Source organism: Cydia strobilella, chromosome 1 (assembly GCF_947568885.1).
Source record: "Cydia strobilella chromosome 1, ilCydStro3.1, whole genome shotgun sequence".
Classification (NCBI taxonomy): domain Eukaryota; kingdom Metazoa; phylum Arthropoda; class Insecta; order Lepidoptera; family Tortricidae; genus Cydia; species Cydia strobilella.
The window spans coordinates 1,389,052-1,411,020 of NC_086041.1; the positions used below are offsets into that span (position 1 = coordinate 1,389,052).

Genomic DNA, 21,969 nt, shown 5'->3' on the forward strand with positions numbered 1-21,969 from the left:
AGTTAAGATTGTTTTTTCTTCTTTTTCTGTTTATAGTATCACATAATAAATAACCGAGTAAAGTTGGATTAAAAGTCTGAGTTAGAGGTTACTTTGGGAAATTATTGTATCGAGCGAAGTGTCATAATTCGTGTATCGGAAGCTATTATGATATTAAAGATAATATAGTCAAGAACTACATATATTTTTTCCACGTCTACGAATATCAACGCCTCTTAGAAAAACATGATCATATAAGGAGATTTTTCGCCTTTTGGCTCAGGGAACCGCCTTAAATACATAGAAAACACCCATGACTCAGGAACAAATATCTGTGCTCATCACACAAATAAATGCCCTTACCGGGATTCGAACCCAGGACCATCGGCTTCACAGGCAGGGTCACTACCCACTAGGCCAGACCGATCGTCACAGGTTACAAGCTTAAATGCAGTCTGGACCTGATAATAAATGCAACAAAGTAGTATAAAAAAAAAACAAGTGCAGTGATATACACGCATCAGCTTTCAGCTGCTAGTGTATTAAACAATATAATAATATAATAATAATAAAATTAATAAAGTATAAAATAAGCAGTAGGAACGCTGAAGTTCTTAAAGTCAAGGCGCGGCGCAGGAAAATTTGTTGCTTTTCCCAAATCGGTTAATGTCACGAACGCGTGGGCTGGTTTATAACCTACGATTTTTTAGTCGTGTTTATAATCAGTTTATAGTAAACTGGCTATACTTTATACTTTATCTATACCTACCTACCTATTTACTGACCTGTAAAACATTAACTCTTATCAATAATAGTACATTACTACAGAGGCCGGGAAGGAAGGGGTTGCCGGCCGAATAGAATATACGGCCGAACGTAGTGAGGCCGGATAGTTATGAGGCCGACAACCCGTTTTCACGCCGATGTATGTATAGTGCTTTTCTCAAACGTTTAATATAGGTATATAGTTTGTCAAAGGACTGTCTTATTTCAAACATAGACAGAGAGAATCATACTATCTTTGTCTTACACTAGTACTAACACCCAAAAGAAAAGGATGAGTATAGTTTTTTTTGTTCTTATTTACTAACAAGATTTGCTTGACCAACTATATATATCAATCAAATATAGTTTTTTTTTTTAACTAGGAGTATTCCAGCTTCCAGCGTAGCAAAACCGTCTCGTGTGATGCGGAAGGGTCCTGGATTTTCCTCAGGCTACCATCCCCCACACAGTCCTACCGCTCGAATGGCCATAGTGCCATAGAGCCCGTCAGGTTCAAAAAAAAAATGGCTGAATGCCATGATGCTGTGCCACAATTATATGTGAAATAGAAATTTAAAAAAAGCCACTTCCCGGCCTAGGCCTGCAACTTTGTATGAAATTTCATTACAGACCTCTCGTCAAGCCGCGCCTGAAACGTGATACTTCCCAGCCTAATATAAAGAACGTAATATCAATATTACATAGCATGTTTGAGAAAATGTCTTATATCTTGTAATCGCATAATTCAGAAAATTACCTATCATTACATTGGAGTTAGTGTCCGACCGAAGTTTCGGATTAAGCAGGTTTCGGCATAAAAATCATGTATCGGCCAAAACTATAGCAAAACTGTTCATTTTGGCTAAAAACCCGATTCCGGTCAGACACTAATTTTAGTTTGTTTTCGGCATTTCTAAGAATTCGCAATTACACGCATACACCTTAAACGAAAGGTACCTACTGCGAGTTTTAGTATTCACATCATCACAAGTGCTTTTTATTCCCGGCTAGAAGGAATCAAAGTGCCACTTTAATGTTCTAGGTTCTACTTATTAGGACTATTGTTTTTTTTTTTTCATGGGTACAATTTTTTTTAGCTTAAATAATAGTTTGAAACAGTAATTTCCTCATAGATGATGTGAAAAGCAGTATTTACATGGTAGCGAAATTATATCCACCTTGGGCGTTCTCGGGATTCTATTATAAAATAGGTACTTCAATTCGTTCAGGATTCAATGTACGCCATCACCGTAAATAATAAATATGCCATCTTGCTTCGTATTGTGACACTATCTACTATATATTACTTTATAGTAGGTATCTATGAAAGAAATGTCTCCAGTGCCTATGGCAGTAATCGACCTGCATCTTTATCATTTGCGGCCGTAATATTTAATAACATAAATGTATTTATTCCTCAGTTATTAGCAAGTATTGTATATTCTTTAAACTATTTCTAAAAAAAAAAAAAAAAAAAAAAAAAAAAAAAAAAAAAAAAAAAAAAAAAAAAAAAAAAAAAAAAAAAAAAAAAAAAAAAAAAAAAAAAAGTTCACTTACAATTCATGGTTGTAATAATCATCTTTAAGTTACTTATTCTTACCAATTTCATTATACTTTTGAGTACGTAAGCCTTTGACCTTATCGTATCGCAATCGTCACGTATTGTATAAAACTCGTCACGTGAAGGGTGAACGATCTGCGCGCAAAAATAAAGTTAAGGCTATTCGTTAATTATACAATTTGCGTTTATAGTCATTAATTATCGTAAACGCAATTGTCACGGACTTTATACGAAGTTTAATGATGTTTGACCGTAACATTACCTATATAGCAAGGTACCGGGAATCATGACCTAGTGAGATAAGTTGATGAATGGTAGTAGTAGGTCTTTTTACTCGAACACGTCATAGCCAAGAAGTTGTAGTACGTACAGTCGCCATCAGATATATCGGAGCGGCCAAAGTGCTCACAAATATCTGAACACGCCTCTATTGTCAAGGCGCTAGGTGCGTGTTCGGATATTTTTGAGCACCTCGGCCGCTCCGATATATCTGATGGCGACTGTACATTAAAAATAAATGTTGGCAAAAGTACGTACGCTAGGGGCTTAGTACATTACACTATTACTAATATTATGGGCGTTTGTTTAGTAAGCATTATAACTTTATTATTATTCATGATATAGGTACTTCCATTCTGAAAATATAAGAACACGTTCAATAACATTCCAGAGAACTTCATTTATTCGTATATTTGGATTTTTTTTATACCACGTCGGTGGCAATCAAGCATACGGCCCGCCTGATGGTAAGCAGTTACCGTAGCCTATGGACGCCTGCAACACCAGAGATATTACCGTGCCGACCCTAACACTCTTCTCCCTCGATGAGCTCTGGCAACCTTACTTACCGGCAGGAACACAACACTATGAGTAGGGTCTAGTATTATTTGGCTGCGGTTTTCTGTAAGGTGGAGGTACTTCCCCAGTTGGGCTCTGCTCTAGATCTGGAATGACATCCGCTGTCCTGTGCCCTACCACACAAAGCGAGATGTCATTCACAGTGCCCATACCTTTCTTTTGGACGTAGTTTAAGGACATATCCGGGTCCGGACGCAGTTTAAGGACATACCCGGGGGATTATGAATAAAGTATTTTACCCTTCGAGCAACACCGGCTTCAGAACGTCGGAAGGGAGGAGCCCAAGCGGTATCTTACCGTACAAATCGTATCGTTCTGCCATTTTTTGCGGGGGAAAACGTTCACACAGTCACACTTCTCACACACTACATACAAAATCCAATCTGTAATAATGACACACGTCAAAGACAAATCTTGCACACCTCGATCTCTTTATTGTGTACAGATGAGTCACAAATCACAACATGCATTGCGCTAGATGTGTGCATGCCCATTTGGGCATGTGCTAGAGAAAAAGTGCGAATGCCAACTCCCTTCCTGGTGTTGTTCGAAGATTTTACCTATGAAGTTTATACAGAAATAAATTAAATATTAGTTTTATTCTTTTCACAATGAAAACAACACTTAAAATCTATTACAGAAGTACTAGTCGTTCAATCTTATACCCGACGTTAAACAGTCATTATTTTTTTTTCATTTTTCATTAAAACCAGACTTAATCGATTACATTGTAACACCTTTACATGGAATAAATGTGACGTTTTCAACCAAAAGGTACCACATTGTCGCTTGTTGATAAGGTTGATTGCTAATTGAAGCTATATGGAAATAGCGCCTTACTGACAAGCGACAATAAGTACCCTTTTGGTTGAAAATGGCACAAATGTTTCTATGATTCTAAACTTGCACTGTTATAATCATTTTCATTCCTTTATTTTGCCTGGCATTTCAAACAGGACAGGAAAACTAGGCCCCTTGTTGTTTTATGAAAAACATATTACAAAGCTTGACCGGGAGACAGCCGCACAATTTCCGGATGATTCGGATCTCCGTTACCTCTGACTACATACAAAACTCTAACGTCATCATTATTGATATCATCCCTACCATCTTTAAATGTTCCATCATTGTTCTGATTAAAAAACTTAAAACCATCAACCCCCTTTTGTTCAAAATTATTCTCAAATGCCTCAATACTATCAATCAGATATTCTCTATTACTTTGAATGCCAGGGAAAACGAAATCTTTACCTGCGATGATAGAGTTCACATTTTGAGGAAAATTTATAACTTTACCTAGCCTTACGTTACTGTAAACATCCCTGTTTGATGCAGATTCTGGAAAAGACCATTTTGGTTTAGAACTGACGTTGACAAATACCGTATTTCGTACATTTTGTATTCTCTTTTGAATCCTGTTTTCAATACTGCTTTGATTAAGATTTTTTTGGTAAGGAGAATTCTGGCTATTTAATCCATATCCATTGCCATATGGATTTGGTCTTTGATAATTCTGATGAAATTGTTGATGGAGACCATAATCTTGGAGATTAGGATTCTGATGTTGCTGATTCACATATTGATGATGATATTGACCGAACTGTTGGTCGTATATATACTGATTCTGCTGCTGCAGACCGTATCCTTGCTGCGAATTCTGGTCTTGGTACTGGTTAGGTTGTGACGGTTGTTGTGGATGATACAACCCATAATTCTGCCCTGATAGCTGGTTGTAGAACTGCTCTAGCCCCTGCTGTTCGTTCAGTTGTGGGGCTGCAAAGAACCTGAAATAAATTGAAAAGATTTGTTAAAGCGAAAATATAGTCAGTAAAAATGTTAAGTGATGGAGTAATTATAAAACTAAAGTCGATAACGTGAACATTTCGTGAAATCGGTTGTTTGCTGACTTGTCGGTACAGTATCGATCGATACAGTGGGTACTCAGTATTTCTTATTCCTGATGGGCGAGGGAGTACGGAAGCGGGGGACACCCCGAGTAAAATCTATGTCCGAACTATTGGGAATAATAGTCACAAAACAAAACAGAGGAAATCAAATATCCAGGATGCAAAAAAAATATAAAGGCATCCCAAATTTGAAAAGTGCACAGATAGAAACAGTGTTCCTCATGGAACACCAGGGATATATTTTTATACTATACCTGAAGAAGCCTCCGTTATGGTTGTTCAAATAGTGTACTAGCTGCTCAGGATCGTTGGGGCATTGAGGGTAGGCGTAGCGACAGGTCCCAGGATTAGCCTTGGAAGTCATGCCCAAAAAGACGGCTCGGCCGAACACGAAGAGAGGGGAGGAGCTGATGCCGTTGTAGGCCGAGAGTAAGCTGGAAAGTTGAAGAAGTTGGCTTAAAGAAAAGATATTAAATCACATTTAAAAACGGGTCTATCGCGAATTTATTTTGTTAACTTTATTTACCGACGTTTCGACACAGGTTTCACTGATGATGTGATTTAATATGTGTTCAAACCGCGAAAGTTTTAAAGAAAAGAGCCAAAACTTTCCGGCTTTCCGGTAGGACGACCGTAGGCTCATGTTTTTCTTTTATCTCCTTTTTATCTCTGCTGTTTAGTGTGTATGTTAACATTATGTACTTACTAATGAACCTCCAGGTCTGTTTTCTTAAGTATGTTAAGTACATTTGTACTTCAAACCCATTTGTATATGTGACTGTTTGTGTTCTAAATAAAAAAAAAAAAAAAAAAAAAAAAAAAGTGTTAGGTAATCCGTGAAATCTTATCTTAGGGTAGAACACTCTTGGGATGATTTGTACTAACTCGTGCATTTCTTTTTGAAAAGCAACATTTGGTAAATTGGAACTGCTGATAAAGATTATAAAATGATGGAGTACTGTTTGGTGAAATCAGTTATTCTATTCTTAGATTAGATGATTCATTCAAAGACTAATGCTACTTATTGGTATGGTACCTACGTAAGCAATGGTTGTAACCCAGCAACAGACTGCAGTATCCCAGATCCAGGGATAGTTCCACCTCCGGCCGCCTCACAGAGCAGTCTGGGTACGCACTGAGCATCATCATACAGTGCTAAGGAAGTTAGGGCTTCTGTCACGGCTGAGAGGGCCGCTGACGTGGCAGAAGGACGAGGCTCTGGAATCATATAAGTATAATTCGACTAGGTCAAAAAAAGGAACTTGAGAACTTAGTTTACAATACTTTGAAAATACGCAAAAGTTCAGATCAATATCTGCCTACTCATATTCAAGTGGACTATCGTATTAAAACGTTTACTATTTACAATCTTGTTGCATTTAATATTTAAGTTCGTCGATTTTAATGGGTCATTTGATACAAAACCAAACTTTTAAACCTTCGATATTTGCGAAATATAAATAAATAAATAACAAAAATATTACTCAACTCACTATAAAGTGTATAAGGTTGATAAGGTCTCTGTCCCGGATAAATTGGTAAAGGACCAAATACAGGGGGACCAGGATATATAGGCACTCCAGAATAAACAGGTGATCCAGGATACTGCTGGGCCGGATATCTAAAACCTTGAGCTCCATTTGGCAACCTCTTTGGTCTTCTTCTACGTTTCTTCTTTTGTTGATTAGGTCTTTGATTTCTTTTATCTTCAAATTTAATCTTCTGTCCCTCAATGTTCTGGTTATCATATTGCTGACCCTCAATGTTCTGGATATCATATTGTTGAAACCTATTGTCTTGGTTATCAGTTTCAAATTTAATCCTTTGCTCATCGATTGTATTCTGACTGCCATCAAACTCTTGGTCTTGGCCTTCAAATCTTACGAGACCGTAGGATTGTGAAGGTTGGTCTTCAAATTTGAAGTTTTTAGGTTCCGGTAATGCTGGTAAAGTTTTATTTGCTTCATGGGCGACCACATTAACAGTGATCAGTAAGAAGGCTATGCGAAGTGCCCTCATTGTCTAGAGAACCTGAAATAATACCATGACATTATTTTTACTGTCGTACAGCCACAGGGCGGACACGCTATACATCAAAAATCACTTGCGTTTCTATGTATGAACGGCACGTCTGTACACGCGTCATGCGTCTTAGTAAGTTGCTTAAAACTAGTACTGAGCGGTCGGCAAACGGCCATCAATCTGCTATCGCGGGGCGAGGTAAGTCGAGTCGGGGCGGGGCGGTGCGTGGCCGTTGTGTAGCAATTTTAAACAACAATAAAAACCAGCCAAGCGCGAGTCGAACTCGCCCACCGTGAGTTCCGTACTTTTTAGTATTTGCTGTTATAGCGGCAACAGAAATACATCATCTGTGAAAATTTCAACTGTCTAGCTATCACGGTTCATGAGATACAGCTTGGTGAGAGACAGACGGACAGACAGACGAACAGTGGAGCCCTAGGATAAGGTCCCGTTTTTACCCTTTGGCTATGTAAAAACATTATTGCTGCTTTTCACTCTACTCAATAAAGCGAAACTCAATATTGCAATTGACTATGCGCAGGCGCTTTTTTTAGAGTTATCGCTTTAGCCATAGAACACTAAAGAAATAGTACATTGTGCAACATGGGGCGTACTCCAGCGCTCTGCCAACTGAGCCACCAAGACCTCATCCTAGGGGACCCTAGCGACATCTACCGTAAGAGTGTTACACTTCTTAAAGTTCAAGTCTCACCCAAGGCAGTAATTTTTCCACTTTTAAATTTATTCTTAGCTTAATAGCATCGATCGCAGACGTTTCTGCTTGTTAAAAATTAATTTAGAGTATAGTTAGTTCGAGAGTAGAGTATAGATACTCGAGTTTGCAATATTATTACGCCCCGAGTTACACACAATGTTTTTCATCACACTTGCGATACAAAAAAGAGGTATAAAGACCAAAAACTGTTTATTACGGTACTAGAAACTTCATAACTCCCTAGGGAAAACGTTTTTTCTATAGTTCCCGCTAAGCCTGCGTAAAATTCTACATTTACTAAGCGAGTGTGATGAAATAGTAGATTGTGTCACGAGGGAGCAAAATGACATATTTACGGCGAGGGCGTACAATTGAATCCTAAACGAAGCGAAGGATTCTATAATAGAATCCCGAGAGTAGCGAGGGGTTCTAAAGTAGAATCCTGAGCGTAGTGAGGGATTCAAGTGTGTTACGCCCAAGATGGAAATAATTTTGCTACCATGTGACACATATTGCTTTTCACATCACCTATGAGGTAATTATAAAGTTTTTAAAACTATTATTTAAGCTAAAAAAAAATGTGAAAAAAATGTAAAAACAGTATCCTAGAACAGAAAAGTGTTACTTTGATCCCTCCTATACTCTGATTTGTAATTAAATTCCAAATAACTAACCTCACTCAGACCCTTTTTCTTTCGTAATAATGGAAAATATATAAAGAAGTAAACTCAAATTCCCCTTTTGCATACTCTAGCATTTAAAATAATTAAAGAAGTATATATCCTTTTAGCTTTGTTTAGTTTCTTAAAACATACGGAAAAGAGAAAAAGTGAGGTTATATTATTGGAATTTATATATAAATCAGAGTTTAGCAGGGAAGAAAAAGCCCTTTTTCGAATTGGTGATGTGAAAAGAATAGTAAATGAAGAAGTAGACGCCCTAGTGACACTTGTAAGCGACAAAGAATGTGTAAAACACCCATTAGGGTCATTAGTAACGTATCTGTATCACATAGTGACACTGTATCGTAATCGCACTGTATGACCGAGTAATTAGGGCCTGGGTTCGGTTCCCGGTCGCGTTGATTGTTGCTTTTGGACATTTCTACGGTTCTCACGATATGGTACTGTTTTGTAGGAAAGTAGAAAAGAATCGAATTTAAACTATCGTGAGACATATTAACTTAACTAACTTAGAGGTTTCACTCACGTATTGGGTGTCCAGTTCTCCTCGGGAAGTCACCTAGTGACCTGAGATGTGTAAAATGATATTGTTAGTCAAATGATAGTGCTTGAAAATGGAGACCAAGGCTCTCCGAAACATGTCGCGCGAGTGACTGAAACGTGAGTGAAACCGCTAAGTTAGTTAAGTAGAAAAGAAGTTTTAAGAATCCCCGGCAAGCTCGGTTCTCCATACAAACGTAGTTACGCTCTCATATTAAAACGACTCGTTAGATTGCTCTGAAACTAATATGATAAGGCATATCTAGGTCTTTAAGTTTATGTATATTCAGATACAATAGTTAAAAAAATACAGCGAATTTAAGTTTTTCATACAAAACTTGTTTTTGCTCTATTTCGTTTGTTTTATATACTAGAGCTAAATAAACTAATTACAGACCAATTTTTCAACTTGTCTTCTTATTTACTTTTTTAGGGTTCCGTACCCAAAGGGTAAAAACGGAACCCTATTACTAAGACTCCGCTGTCCGTCTGTCCGTCCGTCTGTCCGTCTGTCCGTCTGTCCGTCTGTCCGTCTGTCCATCTGTCTGTCTGTCACCAGGCTGTATCTCGTGATCTGTGATAGCTAGACAGCTGAAATTTTCACAGATGATGTATTTCGGTTGCCGCTATAACAACAAATACTAAAAACAGAATAAAATAGAGATTTAAGTGGGGCTCCCATACAACAAACGTGATTTTTGACCGAAGTTAAGCAACGTCGGGCGGGGTCAGTACTTGGATGGGTGACCGTTTTTATTTCGTGTGTGAGTCCGACTCGCACTTGGCCGGTTTTTACAGATAATGCCTGAATCATAATACAGTCTGACAAAAAAGAGTAGAAATTAAAAAGTGGCAACACTGTATGTGTCGTCCCGTTTTTCTTAGATTGATTAGAAAGGGACCACACTACAGTGTTGCCACTTTTAAATTTCTACTCTTTTTTGCCATACTGTACTTATAACATATTATAATAGACAAACAAATTCCAAATTGATTACCCAATAGCTGTAACGGCTGTTACCTACGAGTATACATAACGGGAAAAGTTCTAAAGTGTTCCATTTGTCTTCCCATCTTACATTTCCTGTTCATAACCCTTTTCTACGAGCCAGTACTACGAATAATAAAACAAAGTGCCCAAAACACAATTATCGCTACATTTAACAAAGACATTTTGTAGTGAGAACCCACTGTTACACTTAAAAGTCTTAAAACAATCAATTTCCCAACTTATTTAAACCGACATAGAACTCAAAATAGAATAGCTTGTAGTCATGTGACAAAAGAAAATCAAAATGGTGCGCGTGAATTGGGAAATCGATCCAATGAACCATGGAGACTATATAAAGGAGCCAAATCTCTATGTATGAAAAGTGTCCATCAAAAAACAGTAATTAGGCGGCGCCACCGTACACCGAAATACTACCAAAACCAACCTACGTAATTTGGTCGGGTTATTTGTTGCCTTATATGGTTCATGTTATACTCATGTCCCAGAGCCTAACTAGCGCCACCGGAGAGATTAGGAACTATTATTTAAAGCTGAAAGCGGCCACTTTTGCAACATTTCTGCCATAAGAGATTGGCATCCTTTCTATACCATCCATACAATGAACATTGACTCACTTTTTAATAGTGATAACAACATAGACATAGTATATACAAGTAGTTATAGACGCGCCACCGACTCCACCGAGCGACCGGGGTAAGAGAAAGAATATTCATATAAAATTTGGGCAGCATAGGATATTTTCTCTTTCATTCTTATACATTTCAGTATTTCGCCCTCGCCTCCAACCTATGATGCCACCCGGTCGGTGATAGGGACAAAGCATGGCACTATTTTCTCTTTCCTCTTATAGGAATCGCAATAAGACTATCTTTCTCTATCAAAGAGTGTCAGGCCCTTGGATAATAAAGTTAAAGATTCAACTTTTTAATGAGAAACGTGTCGATTTGACGAACCGTTGGGACTTTTTATGGAAAACTACAGTTGGTCAAGCAAATCTTGTCAGTAGAACAAGGCGGCAAATTTAAAAAAATGTAGGCGCGAAGGGATATCGTCCCATAGAAAATTTGAATTTCGCGCCTTTTTCTACTGACAAGATTTGCTTGACCAACTATAATTGAAACATCATGTATTGTCAGATATAGTTTGGCATGCCATTTCAGTCAGTAGAAAAAGGCGGCAATTTAAAAAATGTAGGCGTGAAGGGTTTTGTGCTTCTAAAGACAATTTTAAATTCGCGACTGTTTTTACTGAGAAAGTGGGTTTTCCAGAGTATATTTCGTTACTTCGTTAGTGAACAAGTAATATACTTATAAATAAATAAATAATAATAAATAATTAATATTAATTAGCAAACTTACCTTTAAACAACACAAAAAAAAAACTTAATTTACTTACGAATAAACAAATAAAAGGTGTTTTCACCAACAGATCCTGACGCCAAATGCATGGTCCTCTCTCAGCGAAAGTTGTATGATGTCATACAAATGTATAAGGATTGTGACACAACGCGCCGTGTATGGGATATCCTGGTTTAGTAGATGAGATGAGATGATCATTTTTAGGGTTCCGTACCCAATGGGTAAAAACGGGACCCTATTACTAAGACTCCACTGTCCGTCTGTCCGTCTGTCCTTCTGTCTGTCACCAGGCTGTATCTCATGAACCGTGATTGCTAGACAGTTGAAATTTTCACAGATGATGTATTTCTGTTGCCGCTATAACAACAAATACTAATAAGTACGGAACCCTCGGAGGGCGAGTCCGACTCGCACGTGTCCGGTTTTTTTAGTGTTCCGTGCAAAACTTTGTTTTGACAAACGGAACACTTATGGGATCACTTCGGTCTTGCAAATCAGTTAAATGCGTTTTTCTCAGAGACCGTTGGACGTAGATACCTAAATTTGAAACAGTTATAGCAATTACCACCACTAATATTGTAAATAATCCAAAACCGCTTATTTCTTATTTCAGGGGGAAATTTAAGGGGTTGAGAGGGGTAACCAGATTTTATATAACTACTATTAGCCCCCTGAGGCCCAAAGTCACCCATAGTACTTATTCAGTTCGAAAAATCATATTTAATTGGAACAGTTGCATTTTTTTGTTTCGTTTAATTTTTCTACAAAGCAAATTCAACGCTATTTCCTACACTATAGGTTCAAATTGCAGTGGCAAGTTTTGGATTTTACATTTATGTGGCTGGGCCTTAGGAGGCTAGATGGACCTTATAAGGCACGGTATAATAATATCAAGGTACTCTCTTCCGAGACTCGCGAACCACGTGACTGACAGAAGCCCTGTTCACAGGTTCACGATGACGTAGGCAGTCAGTCACGTGGTTCGCAGGTCTCGGAAGAGAGTATATACCAGGCGGAGTATATTACACCATGATATATGGTTACTCGCGGTCATTAATCCTCCTAATAATAACGATAGGTACTCTGGAAGTGAAAGACGCAAGACACGACGTGGCAGCCACTGGGTAGAAAGCGGCGCACACCTCTTGACACCCCTGAGCCGGTGTTACTGGTGCGTTGGTCTTTATGACGACAGTTTCAGGGGCCCGTCTAGTCAGCGGCAAGTCACCACCTGCCTCGATAACGTGTGTTTACATTGTTATGGCAGGTGTCCGGACGTGTGAATAACCCAGTCTCATTTTCCACCCAAACTTCAGTCCATAGACCGGTGTTCACTCTACAATAGTCCCAATGTCTGCTGAGAAAACTTTATTTTAACTTTCTTACTTTTAATTTGACTTTAGAACCTTTTTAGGGTTCCGTACAAAAAGGGTAAAAACGGGACCCTATTACTAAGACGCCGCTGTCCGTCTGTCCGTCTGTCTGTCACCAGAGGCTGTGTATCATGAACCGTGATAGCTAGACAGTTGAAATTTTCACAGATGCTGTATTTCTGTTGCCGCTGCTATAACAACAAATACTAAAAAGTACGGAATCCTCGGTGGGCGAGTCCTACTCGCACTTGCGAACCAGACCAGAAACCCAAAACCGTTTTTCACTATGCCTATGCCAACATTTTGTGTCCATGTGATTTTCAATCGATAAAATGTTGCCATTAAATTTGTGTAGGCGTTAAGATTTTTCTGTAGATTCACTGAAAATAATACAAAAAGTTCAACACTGATAATGCGATGTGAATGAATATTATCATTGGGTCGATAGCGACCAGGGTCAAAATATGGGGTAAGGAATTGTCCTTACCCCATATTTTGACCCCTGAGGCATTGAACCTGAGAAGACTTTAGACCGTAAGTTATCTAAGCATATAATTGAGCTTGACCTTCCTTGAGTAAGGATACTAGCATGATACTCTTGCTAGTAACTAGTAGTGACGTAATCCATACTATCCATACTTAATATTATAAATGCGAAAGTGTGTCTCTCTATCTGTTACCTCTTCACGCTTAAACCGCTGAACCGATTTAGCTGAAATTTGGTATAGAGATAGTTTCTGCAGAAACTTTCTGTCTCGCACAGCTAAACTGTGGGACGAAGTGTAGCCTGCGGTATTTCCGGACCGATACGACCTTGAAACCTTAAAAAAACGGACAAGTGCGAGTCGGACTCGCCCACCAAGGGCTCCTTACTTTTTAGTATTTGTTGTTATAGCGGCTACAGAAATACATAATCTGTGAAAATTTCAACTGTCTAGGTATCACGGTTCATGAGATTACAGCCTGGTGACAGACAGACGGACAGACGTACAGACAGACGGACAGACTGACAGACAGTGGAGTCTTAGTAATAGGGTCCCGTTTTTACCCTTTGGATACGGAGCCCTAAAAAAGAGCGTACACTATCTTAAAGGCCGGTAACGCACTTACAAAGCGTCCATGGGATGGGAGACGTGGAGACGGTAATCGCTTATAGATCGTGTCATTCACGAATACGCGTGCCTTGACTCGCAGTCATGTCATTAAAGACTAGTTTTTGCCCGCGACTTCGTCTGCGTGGAGTTAGTAATTTGGGTAGCTTATCTAATCTGCTTCTTATCGATTTCCTATTCAAACTTCCACCCCCTTAAAGGATGATTTCTGGGATAAATACTACTCTTATGTCCTTCCCCGGGACTCAACTAACTCTATACCAAATTTCAACTAAATCGGTTCAGAGGTTTAAGCGTGAAGAGGTAACAGACCATAGACATAGTATTTACAAGTAGTTATAGACGTGCCACCGAGTGACCGGGGGTAAGATAAAGAATATTCATATAAAATTTGCTCAGCAGTTTTTCTCTTTCACTCTTATAAATTTCGGTATTTCCCCATCTCCTCCTACCTATGATGCCACCCGGTCGGTGATAAGGACAAAGCATGGCACAATTTATTTCCTTAGGAATCGCAATAAGACTCTCTTTCTCTATCAAAGAGTGTCAGGCCCTTTGTAACAGACACACTTTTAGTATGGATTAGATTTGACAAATCTGCGCGTCATCGTGAATGACACGACCATCAGGCGATTCTAAAGGGCGATAAAAAGAGGTCGTAAGTTTCCATGTATTAATGTGATTAATATTACATTTCAGTTCGATTTTATAATAATGGAAAAAACCTTAGGACCTATTTTGACCTCTGACTGGACTATGACTGGAGGACATTGACAGCAATGTCAACTTGGCATTACATTAGCCCCCGTGTTTATGAAGATCGTTAAGGACACTGAGCTTGTGTTAATTTTATTAATAAAAAAAGATACCGGTTTAATTGAGACTAAAAATATTTGTTTATCGCCGTTATATGTTTTTGTTATAATATTAATTATATAGTCAAATGAAATACCAGCATCTGTTTTATAATTTAATAAAAATTAATAACGCACACGTCATCGTCACGTCTAAGTCGTAGTCAGTTGAGTTGAAAGCGCTCTTCATACACGCCTACTAACTGCTCAATAAAAGTGCGGCTCAAGTTTTTCTTATCTGTCGTGCTCAGCGCCGTGCGTGTGGTGTGTTGTGTTGTGTGGCTGGTGTGGTGTCATTTACTTTACTCTCTCCACTTAAAAAAGTAAATAAATCTAAATTGCAGTCCAAACTAACATGATAGCTGTGTGCTAATATCACTTAATCGTGTTTTGTGAGCACCACTTCGGTTTTAAAGCAGGTACGTCATTCTGTATGTTTTGTATGCTAAATCCTGTATAAATTTTGGTTCTTACATCATTCATGAGTGTTATTTTTTGACTGAAACAGGGTTATATTAAACTGATCAGGAAACCTTAAATATCCTTAACACGTATTTGCTACTTACGGTTTCATGTCCAGTGAAAATCGAGTAACAATAGGTGAATTTCAAGTATCTAATGAGAATGCTTGACAATTTTCATTGCTATTTTCTCGTATGCGTACTTTAACCGCTGTACCGGTTTGATGTTGATCTCATTAAGTAGTAAGAACCTTGCGCAAGAATTTGCACTTTGGCTGTATGAATAAATTACCTCGTTTTGTCTACAACTTTAATTTTGTATGTTTATCTTCAGATTCTTGTTTACTAACCACATAAATTAATATGATATTTGAGAGACACGCCCCTTTTGAAACTACTTACCGGTTTAAACATGTGTTTGGGGGGTTAACATAAATTGCCTTTGCCGAATTGTTACCTACTATTCGGCCGAATACCGAATATCTGCCAACTTAGAAAGGTCTACTTGAAAAGAAAAATTACACAATAAAAATAACCAAAAACTAGGTATATTTGGGGCATTTTCTATGAAAAGGGACCTTATTGTCAATGGTGCTTACACCACACAGCATTGTATTTATATCGGAGCATCGTTGATAAGCGATAAACAATAAGGTCTCTTTTTATAGAAAATACGACATTTAATATTTAAAATGTATTAAAACTTAAATTTGCTGTATTTTTTAACTATTGTATCTAAAGCTACATAAACTAATTACAGGACTAGATATACCTATCCTATTGTAAGTAGTGTAAGTACAAAGTTTCATAGCAATATAGCTAGTCGTTTCAAAATGAGAGCATAACTTCGTTTGTATGGAGAACCGAGCTTGCTGGGGACTTAATATCAAACTATAACATACTTCACAACTGGAAATGTATCGCAAATAACTTAGAAGTTATCTCAAGTTATCACTAATGCAAGGTTACTGTACTTTGGCCACCGTTCGACCTCAATGTGAAGCACTGATAAACTCACATGATGTCATTTGTTGTATTCATTAAATTGATTTGAGGAAAACTATTAATTTATTTTCCAAACAAGTAAACATTCATAGTTGCTTGACATCAATTATCAGGCAATTCAAAATATTTATCAGTACGGTTTTTACTCACTATTAATTTTAGTCGCTTTTGGCGACATGTTTCGGATTCTTTGGGAATCCATCCTCAGGCACGAGTGTCCGCGGCGGTTGTACGAGAGACTCGTGTCGTCGTGTCCGAGTATAGATTCCCAAAGAATCCGAAACATCCCGGTCTATATCCCGGTCAGTATAAGTCTAGTAATCCGAAACATGTCGCCAAAAGCGACTAAAAATAATAGTGAGTAAAAACCGTACTGATAAATATTTTGAAATATGTCTCACGATAGTTTAAGTGCGATTATCAGGCAATTCATTAAATCTCTCAATTTCACCGCCCTTTTGACTCTTTAGGGATGATTTCTGACATAAAAACTATCCTAAGTCCTTCTCCGGGGTCAAACTATCTTTATGCCAAATTAGGACTAAATCGGTTCAGCGGTTTAATCATGAAGAGGTAACACACAGACAGACTTTCGGATTTATAATATTCTTCTTCTTCTTCTTCCTATGGACTGTTTCCCCAATTTTTATATCTTTTTCTATTGTTGGGTTTCTCTAAGGTTTATGTAGGAAATGAATTGAATTAGATTAATTATAATTTTTTTTTAAATGTCAATGACCTCCGGCCTCCGGTGGATAAGGTTTGACTTGAATCTTCAGCTTTGCGAGCACACTACCGTACCGTAAATGGCACCTTTGTTAGGGCCACTTGCATCATCCCACTAACCTGGGGTTAACCGGTTAAACTTGGAGTTACCATGGTTACCAGTACAATTTGACACTGGGTTAACGGTTTAACCGGTCAACCCCGGGTTAGTGTGAGGGTGCAATAAGCGCTTAACCGGTTAACTCCGGGTTAGTCGAATGATGCAAGTGGCGCTTAACCGGTTAACCCCGGGTTAGTGAGATGGTGCAACAAGTGGCGCTTACCCGGTTAACCCCGGGTTAGTGGGATGGAGCAAGTGGCGCTTACCCGGTTAACCCCGGGTTAGTGGGATGATGCAAGTAGCGCTTAACCGGTTCTGCCCCGGGTTAGTGGGATTATGCAAGTAGCGCTTAACCGGTTAACCGGTTAACCCCGGGGTTAGTGGGATAATGCAAGGGGCGCTTAACTTGTTAACCCCGGGTTAGTGGGATGGTGTAAGTCACGTGTAAGTGGCCCTTACCAATCTTCTTTGGCAATCTTAAGAGGTCTCATGCACTGACCATTCATAATTTAAATTGTGGTGTTTCTACTTTCAGTACACAAGTGAAAATATTTAATAATTAGGTATGTTTAACTAAATTCTGAACAAATAATAAGTACCTACTAAATAATACTTAGTTTTATTCTGCAAAGTAATGATTAACTAGTTTAAGACTATTATTGCAGAATGGTTTTAATTTTAGTTACCTATACCTACAATACAAGTTTTGAAGCACATGTACTATATATACAAATAAATGGGGCATTTTTATGAAAAGGGACCTTATTGTCGATGGCGCTTACGCCGCACAGCGTCGCGCGGCATTGTATTTATATCGGAGCATCGTTAATAACGGCGTAAGCGCCATCGACAATAAGGTCCCTTTTTATAGGAAATACCACAAATATAGTTAGGTATATACGCAGTGAACATCAATAATAGTGTGTAATGCCGTGGCCACACCAACGGGAAACGCCGTTGATTATCGCGATAATCCCAGTGTGGCCGTGGCCGTATGAAAAACCGGCCAAGTGCGAGTCGGACTCGCGCACGAAGGGTTCCGTACCATTACGGAAAAAAACTGCAAAAAATCACGTTTGTTGTATGGGAGCCCCACTTAAATATTAATTTTATTCTGTTTTTAGGGTTCCGTACCCAAAGGGTAAACCGGGACCCTATTACTAAGACACCGCCGTCTGTCACCAGGCTGTATCTCATGAACCGTGATAGCTAGACAGTTGAAATTTTCACAGATGATGTATTTTTGTTGCCGCTACAACAAATATTAAAAAGTACGGAATCCTCGGTGGGCGAGTCCGACTCGCACTTGGCCGTTTTGTTTAAGTATTTGTTGTATTTCTGTTGCCACTATAACGGAAAAAATACATCAACTGTGAAAATTTTAACTGTAGCTATCACGGTTCATGAGATACAGCCTGGTGTCAGACGGACAGACAGACAGACAGCGGAGTCTTAGTAATAGTCCCGTTTTCACCCTTTGGGTACGGAACCCTAAAAACGTCCATTTAACGCGATAATAAAATAAAATAAATAAATAAATCGCGGTAACCGAAGACATTATTATAAATAAATAAAGTTTTATTTCAGGCAAAAAGTACATTCGTACACCCATATCAAAATACAATTACGCGTTTCCCGGCGTTTCGTGTGGCCCCAGTATTACAAAACCACACCTTCGGAATCAAACAAAACAACCACATTACGAGCTGCATACATACACATTTGATTACTCATCTGTATAAATATTTTTCTACGTCATAGCGTCATACCTCATACATTTTTATACACTTGTCAATAGCACATGGCGGACACGCTATACATCAAAAATTACTTGCGTTTCTATGTTTGAACGGCACGTCTGTACACGCGTCTAGCGTCATAATGTGTGTAAGTTGCTTAAAAATAGTACTGAGCGGCCGGCAAACGGCCGTCAATCTGGTGTCGCGGGGCGAGGTAATTCCGAGTCGGGGCGGGGCGATGCGTGGCCGTTCTCACAAACAAAACAACCACATTACTAGCTGCATACATACACATTTGATTACTCAACTGTAAAAAATATTTTTCTACGTCATACCTCATACATTTTTATACAGTTGTCAATAGCACATGGCGGACACGCTATACATCAAAAATTACTTGCGTTTCTATGTGTGAACGGCACGTCTGTACACGCGTCTAGCGTCATAATGTGTGTAAGTTGCTTAAAAATAGTACAGAGCGGCCGGCAAACGGCCGTCAATCTGGTGTCGCGGGGCGAGGTAATTCCGAGTCGGGGCGGGGCGATGCGTGGCCGTTCTCACAAACAAAACAACCACATTACGAGCTGCATACATCGATACATCCACATTTGATTACTCAACTGTATAAATATTTTTCTACGTCATACCTCATACATTTTTATACACTTTTCAATAGCACATGGCGGACACGCTATACATCAAAAATTACTTGCGTTTCTATGTGTGAACGGCTCGTCTTTACACGCGTCTAGCGTCATAGTGTGTGTAAGTTGCTTAAAAATAGTACTGAGCGGCCGGCAAACGGCCGTCAATCTGGTGTCGCGGGGCGAGGTAATTCCGAGTCGGGGCGAGGCGATGCTTGGCCGTTCTGTATGATAATACTAATACTTATTCTGTGCCCAAACAAAACAACATCCACATTTGACTACTCAACTGTACCTATAAACATTTTTCTACGTCATACATCATACGTTTATACACTTTTGTCAATAGTCAACAAAACTATGCAATATTACAAAAGGTCGTATCTGTTCATGGACCTCACGGCACTAACTTTTTTTTTTAATACTACGTCGGTGGCAAATAAGCATACGGCCCGCCTGATGTTAAGCAGTCTCCGTAGCCTATGTACGCCTGCAACTCCAGAGGAGTTGCATGCGCGTTGCCGACCCTAACACTCCTCTCCCTCGAGCTCTGGCAACCTTACTCACCGGCAGGAACACAACACTATGAGTAGGGTCTAGTGTTATTTGGCTGCGGTTTTCTAACTGCCAAATGCCTGCGGGGCTACCGTGAGAGAAAGAAGTTTTACTCCCCAATTGGAGTTCAATCACGCGTAAAGATTATACACGCACACACTTCTTTTTTTTTCTTTCTTATTGAGATCCGTAGGAGGCCTTTATCCAGCAATGGAGGAATTTTGCTTTTGGCTGATATGAATGAATATGAAGAATTTAGGGCTCATATTAGCATTAAGGTTGAAGTAGAGATAATTGAATACCTACAATTTTGCCTTTTTAAAACGTAAACTTAAACAGAGCAGGAATGTTGCGAATATTCGCACCTGCATCCGCAACCGCGGAACTTCCGCGTTATTTTCTACATCCGCATCCGCATAAAATCGATGCGGAGCTTAATGCGGATGCGGATGTGGAACAGTTAGGTACAGGAACGTCTTAGCGGCGACGTAAGTGCTAGGTAATTTCGTCATTAGGCAATAGGAATCTCGTTTCGTTTTTGTGATTCGTCGATCGAGCACTAAAGCCTATATGACGGACAGCGCAAAGAAGTGAAAAGTTTGTTTTATTTGGACTTTAGTATGTGAAAGTGGGGCACCTATATTCTTGTTCAAATACTAAAAGTTTACGGTTACCGCGATAGTTACTCATGAAATAAAACTATGAAAACGGATTATATCGCGTATATTGAATTTATAATACATCCCGACGTTTCGAACTCTTTACAGCGTTCGTGGTCAACGGGTGTCACTAAAAGTTTAGTTTTTTTGTAAAATAAAAATGACTAAAGTTTAATATTTCACGTTATTTATGTGCCTAATCTCGACATCCGCATCCGCGGATGTAAGCCTTTAAAAATCCGCATCCGCATCCGCGGATGTCAAAAAATCGGCATCCGTAACATCCCTGAAACAGAGATCACGTTGTAGTCTGTGCGGAAATATAAGAGTCATGCTGAAAGGCATTGGATTGGTTCGCTGTCGCACTATGAAATAGTGATAGAGACACAAAGCGATTCGGTGGCGAAGCGCAAGCGATTGTTAGATCGTTACCTTCAACTTCAACTTCAAAAATCGTTTATTCAAGTAAGCTTAATAATAAATTAATACGCACTTTTGACATGTCATACAAAATATAAGTAAAAATTACAATCATTAATAATAAAAAATAATAATAATAATAAACAATACAATTGGCAACAATTAACAACTAATTAAAAGATAATGTCAAATATACATAAAAGGAATAGGAGTCAGCAGAGTATAATAAAATATAAATATTAAAAGTGCTAAGTCAGGCACAAGTCAACTCAGTCCCAGGCATTTTTGTCATTAATATAATCCTTGAAATTATAATAAGCTTTACTAATTAATCTACTCTTAATATGTTTTTTGAATCTATGCAATGGAAGTTCAGTTACCTTGGCTAGGCCGGCTGATTACGCATCACGCGATTTACGCATAGCTATATAAAACTGTAACGACTCGGCGACGTGGGCGTGGCGAGCGCGTCACGGGTTTGCGAGACGATTCACGTGATTCCTTGACGGCATCAAGGACTTGTTAAGGCGGGACTCGCTAGACTTTAAGTGGAGTTGTGGCGATTTATCCACGCCGGACCCAAGCTTTTTTAGGGTTCCGTACCCAAAGGGTAAAAACGGGACCCTATTACTAAGACTCCACTGTTCGTCTGTCTGTCACCAGGCTGTATCTCATGAACCGTGATAGCTAGACAGTTGAAATTTTCACAGATGATGTATTTCTGTTGCCGCTATAATAGCAAATACTTAAAAGTACGGAGCCCTCGGTGGGCGAGTCCGACTTGCACTTGTCCGGTCTTTTTTTTCAATTGTTTCTTTTCAGGTCAAGCTTCAAAGGTCGAATCTTTAATCCGTAGGTCTTAGGACATGTACTTAATGTAGTTTTTACAGTACTCAGTATGCCATAAAAATCAATGAGACA

General features: G+C 38.9%; 1 protein-coding gene and 1 long non-coding RNA gene across 2 annotated transcripts in view; one reads left to right on the forward strand and one right to left on the reverse strand.

The window, feature by feature from the left end:
• The window catches only part of LOC134754834 (uncharacterized), a 151,445-nt gene that overhangs the window by 95,930 nt on the left and 33,546 nt on the right, over positions 1 to 21,969 (forward strand). The gene's annotated exons all lie outside the window — the stretch shown is intronic.
• LOC134746702 (uncharacterized) lies at positions 3,835 to 7,095 on the reverse strand. The gene is made up of 4 exons (XM_063681228.1): positions 6,564 to 7,095; positions 6,111 to 6,288; positions 5,325 to 5,504; positions 3,835 to 4,947 (listed from the first exon to the last, which is right to left on the reverse strand). The coding sequence occupies exons 1-4, from the start codon at positions 7,087 to 7,089 to the stop codon at positions 4,161 to 4,163; spliced, it is 1,671 nt and encodes a 556-aa protein (XP_063537298.1). The 5' UTR covers positions 7,090 to 7,095; the 3' UTR covers positions 3,835 to 4,160.